This window comes from Vicugna pacos, chromosome 34 (assembly GCF_048564905.1).
Source record: "Vicugna pacos chromosome 34, VicPac4, whole genome shotgun sequence".
Lineage (NCBI taxonomy): Eukaryota > Metazoa > Chordata > Mammalia > Artiodactyla > Camelidae > Vicugna > Vicugna pacos.
The window spans coordinates 5531353-5552591 of NC_133020.1; the positions used below are offsets into that span (position 1 = coordinate 5531353).

Below are 21239 nucleotides of genomic sequence, written 5' to 3' on the forward strand. Positions count from 1 at the left end.
TTATTCTATAGTAAAATTAGACTTAGGAGATTTCTGATGCTTTGGCAAGGGAGTCTTCCATTTGAAGTAGAAGGATGTAACTTTATAGGAGTATTTTGCAAGTTTGATTTCAGTGGATAATTCGCTGAACAGTTTACTGTCGTCTGTGTCATTTATTCTTGTCCCCATCCACCTCTTCCATATCTGCCCGGCTGGTTTTGACAGCGTTCATAACTAATCACTTGACCCATGGCTAGAGTCTTTTTACCACCCTGCCTAAGTATAGTTCTGCTTTTGCAATGTTATCTATGTTTTTACAAAGAGATGCGTGTGTGTCCAGATAGACCGAGCCTTTGGAAGCAACTGTAAGGATGGACATTTGGACGCTATGTAGACTCTCTTGTTATCATTTCAGTTGATAAATGGGGGTGAAGATGTGCTGATATTTTACAATGATAGAGCATCATTTCCCATCCTTCTCCATATGATGTGTTCAGAGAGAGACCGAGGGGACGAGAGTGGCCCCTTAGCCTACCACATCACCCTTGTGGAGTTGCTGGCAGCATGCACAGAGGGGAAAAACGTCTACACTGAAATCAAGTGCAATTCCCTTCTGCCCCTGGACGACATAGTGAGGGTGGTGACCCACGATGACTGCATCCCTGAGGTAAGCCTGGCAAAAGCTCAGCAGCTACGGATTCATTATTAATTTTTAAAGTGCGTAGGTGCCAGAAGTTCTTCTACTATGATTTATGAGATAATATGTTTAGTCTAGGGATTGTACTTAGCTACATAATTAGGAAATTTTGAAAGAGCGTAAGAAGTTTACTTTTTGCTCTACAACAAACAATGAAAGACAAGAAACCTTTTAAAAGTACAACCACTGTTGGTTTGCTAGAAGCTACTATGGGAATTTCCAGGTATGGCATTGTGATCGAACTGAAAAATTGACTTGTAACCTCTAGTATGTGCTTGAGCATAAAACAGATGCTTCGTAAATAATTTGTAAACATTAACAGGAGAGGCTAGGACAGGGCTGAAGAATCAGGATTAGATTCTCTAGGTCTACCTTTGCTTTATGGAATCGATGCGTTCTTGGAAACGTGGACACATGTTTTGCTTTATTCACACATCATCTTACACCCTCCATCCTAGTTTGGCATGACAGTAGGGGAAAACCTCATTAGAAACTAGCTTGTCTGCCAACAGGATTCATGAGGCTTCCAGGAATGTACATTGCAATCATTTCTTTCTTTTCAAGTGTTGTGGTGTATTGTTGCAAAGTTCACAAACGTGTGATACACTGACTATGATATAAATCCAAACATTTAAAATCATAGTAACTTAAAAAGGTGTCAGGTTAGGTTAACTTCCCTACTTCCAAATAGTCCTATGTAGTGATGGACTTGCAAGTATGTTTTTGTAAAATGTTGTGGAATTACTGACACCGCATGCCGTAGGCACTCCTTGATTGGTTTGAAATAAAATGGCAAAGGAAGAAAGTGTAGTGTAGGAATTAAATCAGTGCGTTCTGTCTACATTTGAGGTACTGATTCTGGTCATATTGTTCTCTCTGACACACCCCTCTGGTGTCTTATATTCACCTACTTAACCCCCTTCCTCCTTCGGATCTTGATTCAAGTATTACTACTTTAAGGGAGACTTCCCTGGGCTCCCATAGTCAAGTCTATGAGTCTATAATTTGAAATTTGACATTTGAATTTTATTAGTTAACCAATGTCCACAGCCTTCTCATTCTTTCCCAGGACTATAAGCTCAATGAGAGTTAACACCTGGATCTGTTTGTATTCACCACTATGTTGTCTGAACCTGAGCCTTTATTTTATTCTATTTTTTAACATTTTTTATTGATTTATAATCATTTTACAATGTTGTGTCAAATTCCAGTGTAGAGCACAATTTTTCAGTGATACATGAACATATATATATTCATTGTCACATTTTTTTCTCTGTGAGCTACCATAAGATCTTGTATATATTTTCCTGTGCTATGCAGTCTAATCTTATTTAGCTATTCTACAATTTTGAAATCCCAGTCTATCTCTTCCCACCCCTGCTTTTAATAAATGTGTTTTGAGTGAATGAACAAATGGAATTAAGAAATGAGTCAGAATCTTGGATCCATTACTTCCTAGCTGTGAGACTGATTCCAACAGATTACTTAACCATTCTCATCTTCAATGTATGCAATTTTGAACTGAAATAATTATGATATGCACCTGATAGGATTGTTGGAAGATTAAATTAAGATATTACATACAAAATGCTGAAGGTGTTTGGCATGTAGCAAACAATGAATGGATTTTAACTGCTGTGAGGATGATTATGGTAGCGCACTGAGTGGCTCTGATGGCTCCTTACCCTGTGGTCAGTCCCTGGCACTGACATCTTGTCACTGGAGATTTGTCTTAGACCTCAGTCAAGTAGAGAGAGGTTCTAAGGGCATGAAAGCTGGCCCTTTATTCCTTATGGTTCTAACTTGGATTCTATGAATCTCCTGAAATTGTTTACATGATTTTTTATGTATGTGCATTTTTCTGGAGAGATTTATAGTGTTTATTACATTTTCATAAAGTGGGGGAAGAAAAGAAGAGAAAAGGAAAGAAGAGGAAAGAAAAGGAAAAACAAAAACTTTTGCCCTGTGCACTTTAGAAATGGTACATGTTGGGGAGACTAATCCAGTCTTCTGTGAGGAATTTTGCTAAGTCTGGAAAGGAACTTTACGACATCTTAAAATAGTATAATTTTTGTGGCAAACTGTGAGCCTGACTCTTCTCAGAAACAGTAATTTAAATGTTTTTGAATGGCAAAAAAGTGTTATTTAGTCAACATATTGAAGCATTGTATTAGAACCTTCTTGGTTGCAAGTGATGGAAACCTAACTTAAACTAATTTAAATTAAAAAGGGAAATTTTATTGGCTCCTATATTTGGAAATATGAAAGATAGTTGTTCAGATGGATCAAGAGATTCAAACAACGTCAGAGTTCCTTCTGTCTCTTATTCCCTTTTCCTTTGTGATTTTGCCTCGTTTTCTTCATCTGAGCATAATTTTTCTCCACACACCTGGAGAGGATGGTTCTCGGAGTTCAGATTTAGTTTGGTCCATTTTGGCCAAGGGGGCGGAGGGATAGAGAAAGAATATGAATGAATGAATGAATGAATGAATGAATGAATGAATGAATGACAGAGGCAGAGAATGGGAGGGGAGAAGAGAGGGAAAGTGTGACTCCTAGTGTCTCAAATATGTGAGACTTGGTTTACATGAAGTGTTTATTCTCACACCAATCACTGGGCCCACGGGAATGGAATCCTAGGTCATGCGTTTACCTTGGGTCAGGGGGAAGAGTATTTTAGTAAAAAGAAAGGAGATGGGAATGCTTTCTGGTTGGACACAAAACATACTATAGTTTACTCTAGGAAATAACACAATTTTATTTAACTGTTCGTCATAGATACTTGAAAATGAACAACAAAGAAAACTCTCTCTCTTTTATGTTTGAAACTTGCACAGGTTAAAATTGCTTACGTGAATTTTGTGAATCACTGTTACGTTGACACTGAAGTGGAAATGAAAGAAATCTATACAAGTAACCACATTTGGAAATTATTTGAGAACTTCTTGGTGGACATGGCAAGGGTAAGTTGCACTGTGAGCATTAAACACTACTTCATGCTGAGTAAGGTTGTTAATACATATTTTGACTAAACAGTGTCAAGGATCTGAATGGAAACTTAGAGTTAAACCCACTGTGTTTGGGCATAATCTGTCACATTCACAAAGTTGTGATTGAATTTCACAGGAGTGTGAGTGAGACTTGATGAGCTAATATACCCAGGGTACCCAGTACAGTGTATATGGCAGCAAGGTGTTCATTTTCACTTTTACAATTGGCTGCACTGATCAGTTAGTAAATGGAGTTTTAGTGGCCTTTTTACGTTGGTTAGAGACAGTATTTGGCAGAGGTCAGTTTGTATTCAGCCTCTTATCATGAATGCAGTTACAAACCATAGATGGTAGAGAGCTCACGAGGTCTTGGCTACTGCTTTAGGGCAAATAGGTGGCTGACCAGACCACGCAGGACCTAGCATTGCCCACTGTTGCCTGTTTCAAGTCTTTTTTGGAAGTGTGCTCCACTGAACTTTTTGGTGTTCTTACTCCAGCTAATTCAAAATACAGTCAGAATATATGTAGTCATTCAAAATATAGTCTGCTTTTTCCTTTGAGTTCATTTTCTCCTGTTGGGTGTTTTGGGGGCTGGAGAGGACACGTGGATGTGGTTGGCATTTTCTAGTGTACGTTTTTGCTCTGTTAATACTGAGTAAATGAATGAATGAACGAAGAAAGGAAGGGAGGAGGATTTGATAGGTGGCATTTCATTTTAGTTTATGTATCTTAGCTCCCTCTTTTTGCATGCTGAATTATCATGATGTCCAGGGTCTATTATTTTAGGGATTTTGGGGATCCGTTCTAGCTTTCCCTTTAAGGTTATGGGATGTAATGTTCAAATAAGGGTTTCGCTAATAGAAGATAGTGTGTAGCTGACTCCTTGGACCTGTGATGACTTAACGGTGGCCTGTCCCGGTCCCTGGGCTCCCGGCATTGCTGAGTGCTGGTCGTTTACAAGGGCCTCATTGAGGCGTGCTGGAGAAGAGGGGTTAATGAAATCCATATGGATGGATGCTGACTGTCAGCCATTAGCTCACTGCCTCCCCACAGTTCTTTCTGGAAGGAGGGAAGACAAAGGGGACATAAAACATCGACTGCAGGCCCAGGCTTCCGAGGGCAATCTTGGGGAATAGAGTCAATCACGTATTCTAGTCCAGGAACTTTTGTCTTTAGTCAAGGCTTGCAGCTGGAATGCGTGCGTTTCACCTTGGGGGTCGCGTGGATTGAGCCAGCCGGGCTGTGTTCACACCCGTGTGGAGTAAGGCCGTCTCTGTTTCACTTCCCTTCTGTAGAACCTAAAAGCCACTCGTTACCTCTCTCAGGTAAACCTGCCCGTGTGCAGAAATCCCCCTGTTCCCACAGCACTCACATACGGCTCGTATTTACCCCCGTGACCTAGCGGAAGCCCTGTGAGAGCCTGGCCACACTGTCCCAGAGATCTTGGAGTAAAGGACAGTTTATATGCCGAAGGCTGAGCTGTCAAACTGCACGTGCAGGAAGATATGAAAGAGATTAACGACCTATTTGCAGCACTGCCCAGTGCTACGGGCTAAAGATAGGCTTGGAAAGACCAAGGTCACATTCTAGGCAGCGTAAGCTGCAAAGCTCGAAGGATTTTTATTTTTAAACCAAAGAAAGCTGATGTTAACTGCCATGGATTGTGCTGCCTTGAAAACAGTCTTTCTGTCGATGTTTTTGTTCGTAAGGCTAAGGGGTTCTTTTTTTTTAAGTATTCATGTAGGAAGCATTTTAATTTTAACTATTTTGGTTAAGTAGACGTCAGTTTTATTTGTTCGTATACAAAACCTCCAGGGGAATCTCAAGATCTTCTCCGTCCCTTCAGTCGTTATGTCTCATCACAGCAGCTTAGCTGTACTGCAGAAAGCGTCTGTTTCTTTCCTTCTGGTTTCCCTCTGATTTATACTTTAAAGCCACTCTCTTCTCCCGTCACCAGGAACGACAGGGAATCACCCTTCCTCCTTCAGGGAAGGGACAAGAAATCCGACTTCTCATATCTGGGGTTTGTCTTTCTCCCCTTGAAGGAAGATTAAGGAGCTACCACACACTTTCAAATTCAAATACTAAAAATATGGTTAAATAAGAAGAAGGTGGCTTGTTAGGCAAATTTCTGGTTCAGTAGAGCCGTGGTCTCAAACTTCAGTGAGCAGTGGGATCGCCTGCAGGGTTTGTTACGACACAGATTGCTGGGCCCCACCCCCGTAGTTTCTGATTCAGGAGATGTGAGACTTTGCATTTTTAACACACTTTTGGGTGATGCTAAAGCTGCTGGTCCAGGGACCACACTTGGAGAACCACTGCAGTAGGTCAAGGTAGTTAAGGGTAGGCACTTTAAAGGCATTATTAGCCAGACCAGAGTTCAAGTTAAGATTCTGCCTCTTACTCATTCAGCTCTCTTGGGCAAGGTAATTATTCCTCTGAGTTTCCTTATTTGTAAAATGAATCCAATGCTAATACATTCCTCAGAGAGTTACTGGGAGGAGTCAGTGAGATAACGTGTACATGGCTCTTAGCACACGCTCGACGCTTAGTGAGAGGTTGGTACCATTATCCATTTTATCCATCTCATGGTAACAACACTGGTATTAGCACAAGGTTATATATAGCCTTTAAAGCGATTTGTTTTCAAGCAGCTTCCCCAAGACCTATACCAAATACTAATGTTGAGGATACTGTAAAGGAAAACCATCCCACACAGTGAGAGCCAGAAACCCTGTCTGTGAAGCTGGACACACACATTAGTGATGTGATGTAGAGATGGACTAAATTCAGATCTTACAACAAAGTTACAAAATCCTGGGACAACTGATTTATATCAGTATGAAATAGTGGAGGTAATCTGGAGGAAATGTATTTCGTAAATTGAACCTAAAGAATCATGGGACCTGAGGGTTGGAAGAGACTGGCAGTCCTACAGTTCACAGCTTTCAGCTCCTGCCTGTGGATTTCCATTAACAATGGTCTCACTTTTTTTTCTTTTGAAGACAAGATTTCATTATTGCGCAATTTTAATTGTTAAAAGCCAAATTGAGACAAATTTTTAATGTCCTTTTTTATTGATGTGTAGTCGGCTTACAATGTTGTGTCAGTTTCTGGTGTACAACATAATGTTTCAGTCATATATATACATACATATTCCTTTTCATATTCTTTTTCATTATAGGCTACTATGAGATACTGAATAAAATTCTGTGTTCTATACAGTATAAATGTATGGTTTATCTGTTTTATGTATAGTAGTTAGTATTTGCAAATCTCAAACTGCTAATTTATCCCTTCCCACTTTAACCAAAATTTTATGTGCTATGAGTCTTAGCTATTTCTTCCTTCTGCAGTGACCTAGAATGATTCAGTTCAGGAAAGATGTGGGTGTTTACTCGTCTCCTTGTTAGTGATCTGCTTTGAGACGATAAAATTACGCAATTTAAAGGAACGTAAGATCATCTAGGTCAACCTCATAATTGTGCTCCCGAGTTCCGGAGAGATTAATTTGCCAGCAGAAGGTGACTCAGCCAGGTAGTAACAGAGCTGGCAGGGCTGGGCAGCCTAGTCCCGTGCTTGTCCCACAGCAGCTTCTCAAATATGTCATGACAGCCCTCGTGTCTTCCATTATTGTCCCCATGACTCTCAGTGGTTCCTCCTCTGATGAGGGTTTCTGGGCTCCTTGTTCTCAGTACACTTTTGAATTCTCTCTAATTCATCAGTGTTTGTAAAGCATGGCGTTCAGGATGGAACCCAGTGCTGAAGGCAGGGTCCAGCCAGCACAGGGTTTGGAGAGCCATCCTATTTAAAAGGCAAATGAAACATTAACAAGGAGCGGCACTCACACCACCTTTCACCTTTCTCCTCGTGTTTCTGTGGACTCAGCACCACCAGGTTCTTTTTGTTTGCTCTTGGTAAAGCTCTCTAAGGAGTCACCTTAATTAGCATCTTTCATTTTCCTGTTTGTGCCCCAGTGTCTTTTGTTTTGTGAAGAGCCATGTAAGAAAATCTTTCTGAAGGATCGTTCTTGATAAACGGATGCTAGATTGTTTCACATCCTTTCTGACAGAGACGCATCTGTGTCCCGTCACTACAGCGGAGTTAGGCAGCAGCAAAGCTGTGAGACCCATGAGTTGTCTTTTAGAGCATTTAAAATAGCGACAGCCCACTGTGATCTCTGTGCCGGTGCAACTAAAATTGGTGTTTGTAGGGCAGAAATGCTTTTCTTTGCCTTCATAACTGACTTGTTGCAAAGTCAGGGGATTTGAGACATTACTTGAAAGTGTGTGAAGCGGGGTGGGCTGTGGTCCGTGTCAGCCTCAGACAGTATTTTTCTGAAGATGTTCCCGATTTTGCTATCAATTTCAAGATTCTGTAACGGCCAACAGCCCTCTAAGTGATGTGTTGGCGGAGTGAAATTAGACCAAAGAATAACTTACAAATTAGACCCAGGATTGTCATGTCACTGTCCCATCAATCACTGCTTAACAAGACAAGTCAGGGTATTTCATTGCCAAATAGGTGACCTGAGCTTTCTCTCTCCTCGCCTAGCCTACCACACAGGCAGGAAGTAGGAATAAAGATAAAATTTATATATGCTTTGAAACACGCATTCCAGGTTCTTTAATTTGATAGGATTGAATAGGTTTTCTTTGCTTGATGATTCAATTCTATACTTTGCTTTCTTCAGTTGAACGAGCCATTGAAAAGTCTCATCCTGAAGCTTTCTTTTCACATGGCCTTGTTACCTAGCATTGCAGGGAAGTGAAGGGTATAAAGCACTGTAACTGTACACCTTATTTTGTGTGTAGCACTCTGCCCTCCATTGTAATTCTGCTTTTCTCCTCCACTTTTAAGCTGAATTGTAATGGTGGTGCCCACGTGGCTTGGACACTTGTTTGGCTCTTCCCAGTGGTGATTGGCTGGTCCCTGCCCTGCATCACACTGCCTGCTCTTCAAACCATTGGCAGATTTATCATAGTTGATCAGTTCCTTCTTGAAACATGTCCTCCCTTTCCCCCAGGGTATTGGTCCGGCGCTCTGTTTGCCTCCCACCTCAGTGGCCACTCCTCAGTCTCCTTGGCTGTTTCCTCCAAATCTTCCCAGCTTCTAAATATTGAAACGTGCCAGGATGCAACCTTAGACTTACTTTCTTCTCTGTCTACAGCCACTTGCTTGCTGATCTCAACCACTCCCCTAACTTCAATTCCAGGCTGGTTGAGGCATGGATTCTTCTCATGTCTCAGTGCGTATGAGACATCTCCAGCTGGCTGTCTAACATTAGACTCCTCATTCACTGCCATGGCCCACTAAAAATCAAATCCTTCTCAAGTCTTTGGGATCTCTGTCTAGGCACTCAGGCAAAAAAAAAAAATTGTGTGTCATCTGTAAATTTTATTTTCTCACCCTCTAAAATTTCATCCTTTAGCAAATTCTGCAAAAATCTAACCTTAAAATATTCAAAATCTGATTACCTCTAAGTGCTTCGATCACTCCCACCCGGCACCAAGGTCCCATTCACTCTCATCTGGGTGATTGAAGTAGCCTCATAACTTTGCTTGCACCCCACCCCCTCCCTTCATCTATTCTCTACACAGCAGCCCATAATGGTTAAAAAAAAAGAAGATTGGCTCAGGTCACTCCTGTGCTCAGATTCCTCCCAGGGAAAAACCATGATTTGGGCTCTCCTCTGTCCAGCCACTACCCCCATGCCCACCCTTGCTTCCCTGTGTCCTCTTACTCACCTATGTTTCATCTGGTGGCCTCCTTGCTGCTCCTCAGATATGCTAAACACACTCCCATCTCAGCACTTGCGTCTGCCTGGGAAGCAGTCATCCCCTATGTATCCTCCATCCTCATGATTTCTTTCAGGTCCCTGCTTAAAGTCTTCAGAGAGGCCTTGGCTGGACTACCCGGTGTAAAGTAGCAACCCTTCTTCCTTCGGCCCCCACTTCATTTGCTTCTTTTTTCTTTATAGAATTTATCCCCACCTGATACTTCTGTATGTATTTGTATTTCTGCTGAAACGAAGGGCAGAGATTTTTGTCTGTTTGGTTCACTGCAGTACACCTGACCTAGAACGGTGTCTCACCCATAGTAGATACTCAGTATTCGTGGAATAAATAATTGTCATCTGAAGTTAAAAATTTTTAAGAAGTGAATTTGAAAACAAATTGAGTGTGATTTTAGCATAGAATTAAGTGGGCATATCAGTGGAAGGAAATAAGAAGCCTGAAAAAACTTTTTACATATTTAACATATAATAAAGAAATTATCACCCATTAGTGGGGATGTGATTGGTCATTTTTGGCGATCAGCAGACTTTTCCCGTAAAGATCATGATAGTAAAATATTTTAGCTTTTCAGGCCACTATCATAGCTCTTAAAGCAGTTACTAAAGGGAAAGGAGCCATAGACAGCACATAAACTAATGGGCACAGCTAGATTTGACCCATGGTCAGTTGCCTGTCTCTGTATATTTAAATTAATAATAATAAACTCCATTAGGTTAGTGATTTTTATCTATTTTATTGTTCACTGATGGATCCCAGGTAGACAGAACATTCTTGGCTTGGAATAGACATTCAATACAAATTGTTGATTTGATCTAAATCAAAATGACATTTGAAGATCCTGGCTATTTGGGGTGAAATGAACTCAGTTCCTGTCCTCACATTACATAATAGCATAAATTGCAAGAGATGTTAGAGATAAATGGGAAATGATAAAAGTGGTTGGAAATGTAGGTGGATGCTTATCTGTCTTTGGATGAGAAAGGCTTTTTTAAGCCTAAAAGCAATAGATGAAATTAGCTAAGGAAAGAGCATTTCACTGTCAGAAAATGTAAAACTTGAAGTATATAAAAACTTCATAAACATTTAAAAAATCGAAATAGAAAAAATTACTGGACATTAAGAAAAGGCTAATAACCTTAACACGAAGAGCATATCTATATTGATAAGAAAAACACTGAAAGTCTAATAATAAAATGAGCCAAATCCAGGCGTTCATGGTTTATGGAGGAGGGAATCCAGGTAAACCCCTGAAAAAATAATCAACTGTTAATAATTTTAAGAAAGTACAAAGGAAAATAATATCTAATTTCTAACTCTCAAAGTTTAAGAGTAAGAAGATAAAAGTAAAAAGATAATATTAAATGTTGATTCACATACCTTGCTGATGAGAGGAAATTTATGCCACCTTTTTGAAAAGCATTTTGGTAATACATTAAAAAAATCCCTCATACCTTTTTAATGTGTCAAATAACTTGCCTTCCAAGAATCTGTTGTCAGGAAATAATTAGAAATGATATCAAGGCTTTATGATCAAGGAAGTTCAGCATACTTTTATAATTAAATACAGTAGGAAATAGTTTACATATTTAATAACAGAGAAATGATTCAATAAACTGATTTATCAATAAGACTGAAATTACAGTGTCACTGTGATTATTTTTTGAAGATTTTTTAATGATGTGAGACGTGCTAATGATTGGGTGATGAAGTTAAAAAAAAAGAGAACACAAAACTGATTATCCCAAATTATTTCAATTATGTAAATTATGTATGGCAGAGCAAAAAGATTAGAAGAAAAGATTCCAAAGTGTTAATGATGGTTTTGTCTGGATTTTAGGATTATGGATAATTTTTGTTTTCTATTTTGTATTTTTCTGTTTTGTCACAAGGTTCCTACAATTAATATTTTTCTTAACATCAATATATATTATCTTTGTAAAAAGGAATTAAAAATTCTAAGAAAGCCAATTTAGTGTATGAAGAGATGATGCACATAAAAAGGGGATACAAAAAGCAAATGTTTGGAGAAATTTTGGCCTCATTAATAAAAGAATGCAAATTAAAATAAATATAAGATATCATTTCAGATATAAGAACATTTTTACTGTCTATGAGGAGTGGAAAATTTTTTTAAGATTTGTATTCCTTGGTCTGTATGATCAAAAAGTATGTTACTGGCGAGAGCTGTTCTGTCTGGTAGAGTAGCAACTTGCCACATTTTAATTTTAATTAGAGAAAATAAAATTTTAGTTTTAATTAGATGAAATAAAATAAAAAATCCATTTCAAGTGCTCAATAGTCACATGTCTAGTGCTTACTTTCTCGGGCATGACAGATATAGAAGATTTCCTTCACTGCAGAAAGTCCTGCAGGACAGTGATGCTCCAACATATGGTAATTTATTTACCCCAATCTGTCATCTTTGGAAGAGTAACAGTCACTTTTAGAGATGAAGAGAGAAGGGACAGCATATACAAGGGGAGGAATGTCAGACATAATTATATCCAGGAACTATACTTAGTATTTATTGGTCCATCCAACAATTTAAAATACCTACTAGGTGCTGAGATCTTCATGTGCAGTGAGTAGCAAGATGGACTCGCTCCTGGTGTCTGGGGACTTACATTCTAACAGTGGAGAAAGAGTTTTACTTGCTCTTCTCCCAGAAACCTTCATGGCTGTTTCCCCACTTCCTTCAATTCTTGGTTAACACGTTGCCGTATACAGAGGAGTTCTCCAAGCAGTTTAAATAAAAGTCATCCTTGCTCATAGGTGTGGGTCCTCCTGCACCATTGCATCTCCAGCATCTATTATTTGCTCTATTTTTTGCCACTTGTATTATGTGTTTGATAATCTGTTGCATGTCTGTCTAATTCTAATCAGAATGAGGGCTTTAATAGAGTAAGGACTTTGTGTGGTTCACTGTTCTAACTAATAGTGTCTAACAGTTCGTTTTAATTTATTCATGTCCCTGAGTGGTAGTCTGTGAAATCTGACGAATAAACATAGTAAAATTCAAACATAGTAAAAGTAGAAGAGGACAGCTATTTCAAAAGGTGAATTTTTTTTTCTTGGATAGAACAATGAAGGTAGACTTGTTTTTCCAGTTGTAAAACACATGACAAGTTGAGAATCATTTCATTCTTATAGGATTGAGTGAAGATATTTTAAAAAATGATACATGGAGTATACCAGAGATTTGGAGAGAGATTTAAACAGTGATCAGTGACACACTGTAAGATATATCTCAAGTAACCTGAGAGTGAGGCAAGAAATTACTATTCAGTAAATGGAGGACAGTTGGACATCAGTATGGGAAAAAATTAATCAGAATGCATACATCAGGTCATCTATAGCAGAAAACTCAGATTGCTTAAACTGTGAAATAGGAGTCAAGGTGTGTATAGAGATGTGAAAGCTTGAATAAAAACCTATAACAGAAATACACAGAACATCCTTTTCTTTTGTGAAAAGGATGCTTTTTTCTTCTTTTTATTAAATAAAGGGAAATGATTTAAATACAAGATAGTGCCTGAACGCTAAAATTATTTTATACGATGAAATGTAATGAAATGAATGTTCTAAATAGAGTGAGACTGTGAAAACACACATGAAATGACAGCTGAAAAGTTTATTATGTAAGATATGTTAAACTGACATGTAATAGGCAGTCACTATCCAGGTTTCATTTGAAAGTGGTTTAAAGGGTTTGAATCATCCCTACATGACAAAATATAGGTGTGAAATGATTATGTGAAAAATGCCCTGCCTTGTTAGCAATGTCAGAAATGCCAAATGAAATAGCTTTTAGGTATCATTAAACTGGCAAAACTAATTATCATTTACAGAGATAACGTGCAATTCCAGCAACAAACAGATGGCACACTCCAAGAGGTGTGAGCAGGGTTAAAGGAACCAGGAGGGACAGGGGAGCATCCAGGAACTGGGAACAGTGCAAAGCTGTTTCCGCCCCAAGCCTGAAGGGGCCAGGGTGGTACCAGTGTTACCGGAGACCAGAGAGCACTTGGAGACATTGCAGAAGGGCTCCAGCAGCAGCTGCTTCCACAGGCATGGATGCTGCTAAAGCCTGAGCGAGGAGATGGAGATGGGGTTGGAGGCAGAGGTAGACCTGACTTCTTTCTCTTCCACTCTGGAATCTTCCACCAGTGCCTCGCATCAGCTGAACCCGAGCAGGGCCCAAAAGCAAGAGCAATTGGTGGAAATGAGGGCCCATCCTGTGTATCCGCAGACAGGTTGTTGATAATGTAAATTTATTATTTTAGAGGCTCAGCTCAGCATGTAGTGTAAAGCTGTCTGTGCGCTCTCATCTGATGATTCCTGTTTTGGTGAAATACACCTCCAAAATCTGAAAGTAAAAAGAGTAATTTTGCCCAATTCGGTACAAAAGCAATTAAAAGGGGGACTCATATTAAGAGAGTAGCAAGAAGGACACAACTAAGAAAATAAGAAAATGACTTGTATTTTTTGGTTACGTGTACCTCACCTCATTCCAAAAACAGATTAAAGCATGATGGTGCATTAGAGTGAGGGAGTGAATGGAGCCTTTGAAATAAATGTTTAGATAATGATGGTGCATGAGAAAGTTTGATAGGAAATAATGGTACATGAATAGTATCTGTAAACAGATAGAAACTTTAAAAATATATGTATTACATGTAAAAAAGTAACTTAACATGATGTCCTTTTATTTGACCCATTTCTAATCTTTATTGGAAAGAGCCAGTAAAAATAAATAAATAACAGGTTGAAGAAATATTACTATTAATTAGGTTCTTTTTTTCCAAAAATTTCTTAAGGGCTTTAATAAGAAAAGTGGTTCCCTACGTCTCTTGCCCATCCTGAAATCACAGTGTAAGATGCAAGGCTCTAGAAGTGAAAAAGTTATCATTCAACTGGGACAGAAAAAATGTCTTGAACAGTTACTTGAATTTATTGTTTAAATGAGTTGGGAAATAGGTTCCACACAGTTCTGTAAATCCAGAATTTCCACTACCAGGATTTTTGGGAAAGTCTCATCTAGAAATATATTACCTTTATTAATCTACTGACTAAAGCAAATCTGTTTTTTTTTTTTTTTTTAGCAAATATCCAGTTGTAGGTAAGGCAGTGTGATGCTATAATAGCTCCAGAGAGCCCCACCCAACTATGTGATATGTCACTGGATGAAGAAGGTTCTTTGGACTGGTTATGGTGGAATTGGTCAACTACCTACTCAAATTTAATATGATTTTATTGTACATTTCAAAAAAATTCACAAAAGCCAGTGCTGGAAAAATGCTGAATGAAATAATATATCCTACGTAATACCCATCACAGGAAAATTGATTTTAAATTAGTTCTGGGACCACATTAAATTTTAATCCTAGGTTAGAGTTTCCACAAATAGAGCCTAACCCTAAGTTCACCTAAGATAAAATGATATTCTTGCATATTCTCCCATTTAAAAATTAGTTAATTGATTCATTCATTTTACAAACATTTACTGAACATTTAAATTTTCCAGGCAGTATGTTACATGTAGGAGCAATAATTAAAAGATGACATAATTTGACATAATTTATCCTTTAGTTGCACTGCTCCCTACAATATAACTATGAGATTAGACACACTAAAAACCTTTAGTTGTGATAACAACCCTGTAAGGTAGGTGTCATTTAATAGATGGGGAAAAAGTGAGCTGGCCCAATGGGAAGTGACTTAGAAGCAAAACAAAGCCTGTGCTCTTTCTTCTCTTTCCATTTGGCACTCTCAATTTTCCAAATCAAAACATTGGGACACATGGTTGCAGAAGGGAGTTTTTCTCTTCTGTGTGTGTCTTTTTTTTTTTTTTTTGGTGTGTGTGCGCAGGATTTTAAAACAATATCAAATCACATTACCTTTACTTAATCTTTTGATTAATCACCTTATTGAAAAGAATAAAAAACTATGTAAAAACTTGGGATTGTCTAAGAACATCTGGAACATCTGGTCACCACACTTACCCATTGTAATCTTGTGAATATTGAAACATTCTTACTCTGCTCAGTTCTAGAGTGTTTGCTCACACCCTGTGTTCACCCCCAGTCACTTCTTTTTATTTCCGTGTTTCTCCACCCAACTGTTTTTTTTTTTTCCATTTGGTTTCAATTGTGGCTCTTCGCGTTTGCAATTTGTCTACCCTGACATGCTTGGAAATTTATGGTTTGTTTAGCAGAAGGACCAATTTCTGCCTGGTGGAGTAACCTCCCAGAAGGGTCAGAGCCCGTGTTCTTTGCTGACGTGTCCTTTGCTCCAGTGTCCTCTCTTCTTGCTTAGCCGACTCACAGAAGAATGCACAAAACACGCACACCTCCGGGGATCACCTGTGGATGAACAAGTCAGAATTGTTGGCAGGGGTTTGATCTTCTCTTACCTGCTTTCCTTTACAAGTGTTCCCTGTATGTGCATCCTCCAATCTGGGCCAGGTATTATAAGCGAACATGTGTAGAGATAGAGACCATCATTAATCACATTCACTGCTTTCTTATACTTACAATGACAGTTTCCTCTTTAATTTCCTCGCGTTGAGTGGAAAAGTCTTTTCCAGCAAAGCCAGGCTTGGGGACGGAGGGAGAAGGTGTGTACAGAAGTAGGGAGAAGCAGATCAGGAAGAAGGGGCTGGGCTCTGAAAGAATCCTGGCCCGAGGATGGAATGACAACCAATCTTGAAGGAGGAGCTACTACAGAATGCTACACTTTTAATGAATTTTAGGCAGAAATGTTTTTATTCAAAGCAACTTTTAAAAGCAGAAGAAATGTTATAAACAACCATTTCAGCCATTTTTAGAGGTTCCGTCCAGTGCTGAGTTATCATTCAAAGATGTGACAGAACATATTGAGTTGTTTTGTTTTTCTCTCCAGGTTTGCAACACAACCACAGACAGGAAACATGCAGACACGTTCTTGGAGAAGTGTGTCACTGAGTCAATCATGAACATTGTGAGCGGCTTCTTCAATTCTCCCTTTTCAGACAACAGCACCAGCCTCCAGGTAACTTAAACAAGCATATATGAAAACACTGTCACACAGAATTTATTTACCTTATATGAGTGGAAAAAACGTTAATCTGGTCAGGAGTCACGTCCTACACTTCTGAAGATCTCTCTTGTCTCATATTGTTTTCTATTATGCCCTGTTCTGAGTTTCCCAAACTTTATTTTAAATAAAGATGCTCCATCTTCAAGTTGAATTATTCTTGCTCTCCCTCTAAGCATAGAAGGCCCTTTCTTATCTGTCTTTTGACTGCCAAGTGGTGAAATAAATGATTCTTTAAATAGCATTTTGACTCAGTAATTCCACATGAGTAAATCTTGAAAAAATTAGCAGGGATTTATATACTAAGATTTCCACTCAAGTATTTATAATGCTTAAAAATTGACATCAACCTTTAATGTCCACAAATGGGGCAATAGCTAAATAAATTATGGTATGTCTGGTGATGGTTTATTATGTAGCGATTAAACATCATGTCTTAGAAGAAAAAAATGGATGACAAAGGAGAATGATCATGAAGTATTAGAAAGTGAAACAGGCCACAGAGTTGCATCATAGTATCATCCAGATTTGTGGGTGTAAAGAATGTATGTACATACATACACAGAAAGACACAAGAAGTCATCATTCTAAAAAGGTTGACACTGATTATCTCCATGTGTTAGGATTATTGGTGATTTTCATTTCTGTGATTGCCAAATATTCTACAGTGACTGTGAACTACTTCGATTACACTTTCTTTAGGAAACACTTTTGAACTATTAGCTAGAACCATGTAAAATTGTTTTTGTAGGTCAAAATCGTTGTCTCCTCTACTTGCCTGTCGTATGAAACCAAAATGTACAATTGATGAAACAAACCCAAAACACCTGGTCTATTTATATACTTGGAAATAAACCAGAGATTATAAAAAATATAGTTAAATTCATGTCATTGGCTTCAAGAAATGCCATATTTTTCTGTTTAAGAATATAGTTAAAATAATGGATTTTCTGTGATGTCTGGCATGGTGCCTGTTATGAGACAGGCACATAATAAATACTGATTGACTGATATGTTCATTAAGTAACATGGAAACTCAAGAAATTCGTATTTTTAAAAAAAATTTTCGGGGGAGATAATTAATTAGATTCATTTTTAGAGGAGGTGCTGAGGATTGAACCCAGGATCTCATGCATGTTAAGCATGCGCTCTGCCGCTTGAGCTATACCCTCCCCGTAGTACAGAAACTCAAAAGAGACAAGATTGTGTTATATTTTGATGAGCTTTTTTGATAACGCGTAGATCCTGCATGAATGTTCATGGTTTAGCGACCAGTTTGCCTCCTTTCTTTCTGTTTTCAGACACATCAGCCAGTTTTTATTCAGCTGCTTCAGTCTGCCTTCAGAATTTACAATTGCACCTGGCCAAATCCGTCACAGAAAGCCTCGGTGGAGTCCTGCATCAGAAGTTTGGCTGAAGTGGGTGAGTCAGCGTATCGGGTTTTACTTACTTTTGTAAAAGAAACCAGGCTTCTGGTTAATAGGCAATCCAAGAAGCGTTCCAGTTGCCAACTTAAAAACAATGCAGGTTATCTTTTCTATGATGCGCCACCATATGAACAAAAGAAAAAAATTTAGACCCACTGGTCTGGGAAATTTTGATTTAGCTTGAAGAATTAATATAATTCAAGGGAAGGGGATCAAAGAAGTGATATTTATAAAAAATCATGTTTCTGATTTATTTTGGTGGACGGGAAACTTTCCCCAATTTTAATAGTTATCTTTTTGCCTATTGAACTTACACAGTATAGTGAACTTACGTTGCCTTATATAACTCTTGGGTTTCTACCAGGCATATCCCTTTATTATGTCTGTATTTTCCTACACTGTAATATAAAATTTTGTCTCCTGTTTGATCATATGGTTTATATTCTTGCAAGCTACTTTAGAGCCTTTATAATGAGGCACGATGTGTGAGTGTTAGAATGTAAATGTGAATTCATTTGTTTATTTGTTTATCTTCTTATTAAAATTTCTCACATGCTATTTTGTGCAATCAGCAGCAAAAAAAAAAAAGCAAGTGTGGTCTCTATGAAGCTGAAGAGCCATGATCAGCAAATGATTCTGAACATTGCAACCTTTTTGGGACGGGAATATATTTGTTATAGTTCCTCTTTTTAAGGATAATTAAATGTGTTTATTTATTTTTGAATTGTTATATTTCTGAACTTAATGTGGCAGATGGTGCTTTAACATGGCTCAGTAAGATTTTACAGGAATGAGTTTAGTTTAACTGTTACCTCAGATTTCATTATGGAATTGTCTGTTAAGTGGCCTGATTTACTCACCTCTTCATGTGGCAAGGGGACTTTTTGAGGGGTTGTTAGTTTTCTAATTTTGTTTGAACTCCATCAGTGTTTACTGAGGGTCTGTTATGCCCTGAAGGCTTCAGAAATTACCAGTGAAATGGAATGAAAGGGGATGATAGCTAAGGGAAGGTTGGAACATTCCAGAAAGAATTTCTCACTGAGTCCTCCTTTTTAATTTTTTATAAAGTTAAATAGGGCTGTCCTTAGATGGCAGAAAGGAGGAGAAGAGAAATTCAGACTGGACTTCAAAAAACAAACAGAGGGGCAGCTTATAGTGTGTTTCATTGTCATGGTCGTCACTGCTGACTTTTACCAGCAAGTACCATTTGCAATGCTAGCAATTTACATGTGGTTTTCTCATTTAATCCCTAGATAGTTTCTTAAAAAAATTTTTTTTATTTCATTGAAGTGCAGTCAGTTACCTTAGATAGGTTCTTACTTACGTTTTGCCATTGAGGAAACAGAATTATCCAGATTAAGTAACTTGGCCAGGGTTACAGTATATGCGAAGTAAATATTTTGTAAGTGAATAGATGGTTTAACTAATTAATGGCAAATGTAAGACATTTTTAGTGTTTTTTCAACCACCAGTCTGTTCTCTGTATCTATGAGTATCTTTCGTTTTGTTTGTTCATTTATATTGTTTTTTAGCTTCCATGTAAAAGTGAAATCATGCAGGATTTGTCTTACTCCATCTGACTTATTTCACTTAGCATCATAACCTTCAAGGTCCATCCATGCTGTCCCAAATGGCAAGATGTACTTCTTTTTTATGGCAGAGTAGTATTCCATTGTGTGTGTGTGTGTGTGCGCGCGCGCGTGTGTGTGTACTATATATATATATATATATCTTCTTTATCCATTCATCCATTGATGGACATTTTCCATCTCTTGGCTATTGTAAATAATGCTGCAGTGAACATAGGGGTGCATATATCTTTTGGGGTTAGTGTTTTTGTTTTCATTGAATAAATACCTAGAAGTGGGGTTGCTGGATCATATGGAAACTGTTTTTCATGTTTTGAAGAACCTCCATACTGTTTTCCATAGTGGCTGCACCAATTTACTTTCCCACCAACAGTGCCCAAGGGTTCCCTTTGCTCCGCATTCTCGCCAACACTTGTTATGAAATTATATTCTTTATTCAGTTTAGGAATTCATTAAATATAGTTTGAGTACCAAACAGGAAAGAAAAGATACATTTTGTGTATTTACTTTTCTTCACATTTAAGAACACCAGTGTTTCTGTACAGATTTATCCTGGATGTTTGGACATGATACGGAAAAGGTACCACTCTCCACCCACTCCATCATACCTGGCTTGTACACCGACTGTTCTTGTTCTCGGGGGCCTGTACAGCAGGGCTTGACAGTAAACCAAGTGTTACAATTAATGCTAACACTTGCGGTTGCCTTTTCCCCCTACCTGTCAGTTTATGTATCTAAGCATTCTTTTCCACGGCACTTATCACTGCGGTACGTGTGTTCTCAGAGATCTGGTCTGGCAGATCCCACCAGCATTTCTGTCTAATTAAGAAATTTCACATAATCTGCAATATTTAATGAATAATAATTAGAAATAGATTTTGATTACCTGTTCAAATCACTGCAAAGACTTGTCATATCTAGAGCGTTTTCAGGATTTGTGAGCCTAATTAGTAGGTCAGCCTAGGAATTGCAATACCTGTGAATAAAAAATAGCTCGTTTTACAGAACTGGCTGTCTCTGGGCAGAGCCTTAGACAAGATAAATGAGTTCATAGCAACGCATCCTGTCTCTTACTAGTTTTTTAAGAACTCCGTATGCTTATTCTCTGACAAAATATCCTTAATAAAGTGGTATCTTAGTTGGCCTCTAACTTAGGAGTAAAATAGAAACATTTACTTTTTTAAATATTTTAAACCTTAAAGTGTCCACTAAAGCACGCAAGTTGGAGTTAATGCTTCATGTCAGAAGATTGACTGACTTAATAAATCCATTCGTTTTTTTCTTACTGGGGGTGGGGGTGCAAAATAACCAACAATCCTTTAGACTATGTCCTAGATCACATTTCAGCATAAGATTTATATCAGAATTTTTCTAGCTTCATAAAAGTAAGCCAAGTTTGGATCATCTTTTTGGTTGCACTTGAGAAATATGATTCTAGTTATTAACATTCTTGTAAGTGAGATCATGAATTAATTTTTTTCCTAGTCACAATTTTCCGCTTTAGTTTTTAAACAATATGCAGGAAACTAAATTAGCCTCGTCAACTCTGCTTTCCAATTAATATTTGGAATGTTTTGACAGTGCAGAGAATCTATTTCAGGCCATGTCTTTCAAGGTATTAATATTTTTACAATTGCTTTAAAAAGTTTTGTCATTATCTGCACAGCTGACCTATTTTAACTCAA

At 38.1% G+C, this 21239-nt stretch overlaps 1 protein-coding gene across 2 annotated transcripts in view; it reads left to right on the forward strand.

Annotated features, from left to right (window-relative positions):
- The window catches only part of ITPR2 (inositol 1,4,5-trisphosphate receptor type 2), a 419753-nt gene that overhangs the window by 189121 nt on the left and 209393 nt on the right, over positions 1-21239 (forward strand). For both annotated transcript variants that reach the window (XM_072954773.1, XM_072954774.1), the window contains 4 exons: positions 395-646; positions 3514-3639; positions 16365-16493; positions 17840-17960. In XM_072954773.1, the coding sequence (XP_072810874.1) occupies positions 395-646; positions 3514-3639; positions 16365-16493; positions 17840-17960 (628 nt within the window). The remainder of the gene's footprint in view (positions 1-394; positions 647-3513; positions 3640-16364; positions 16494-17839; positions 17961-21239) is intronic.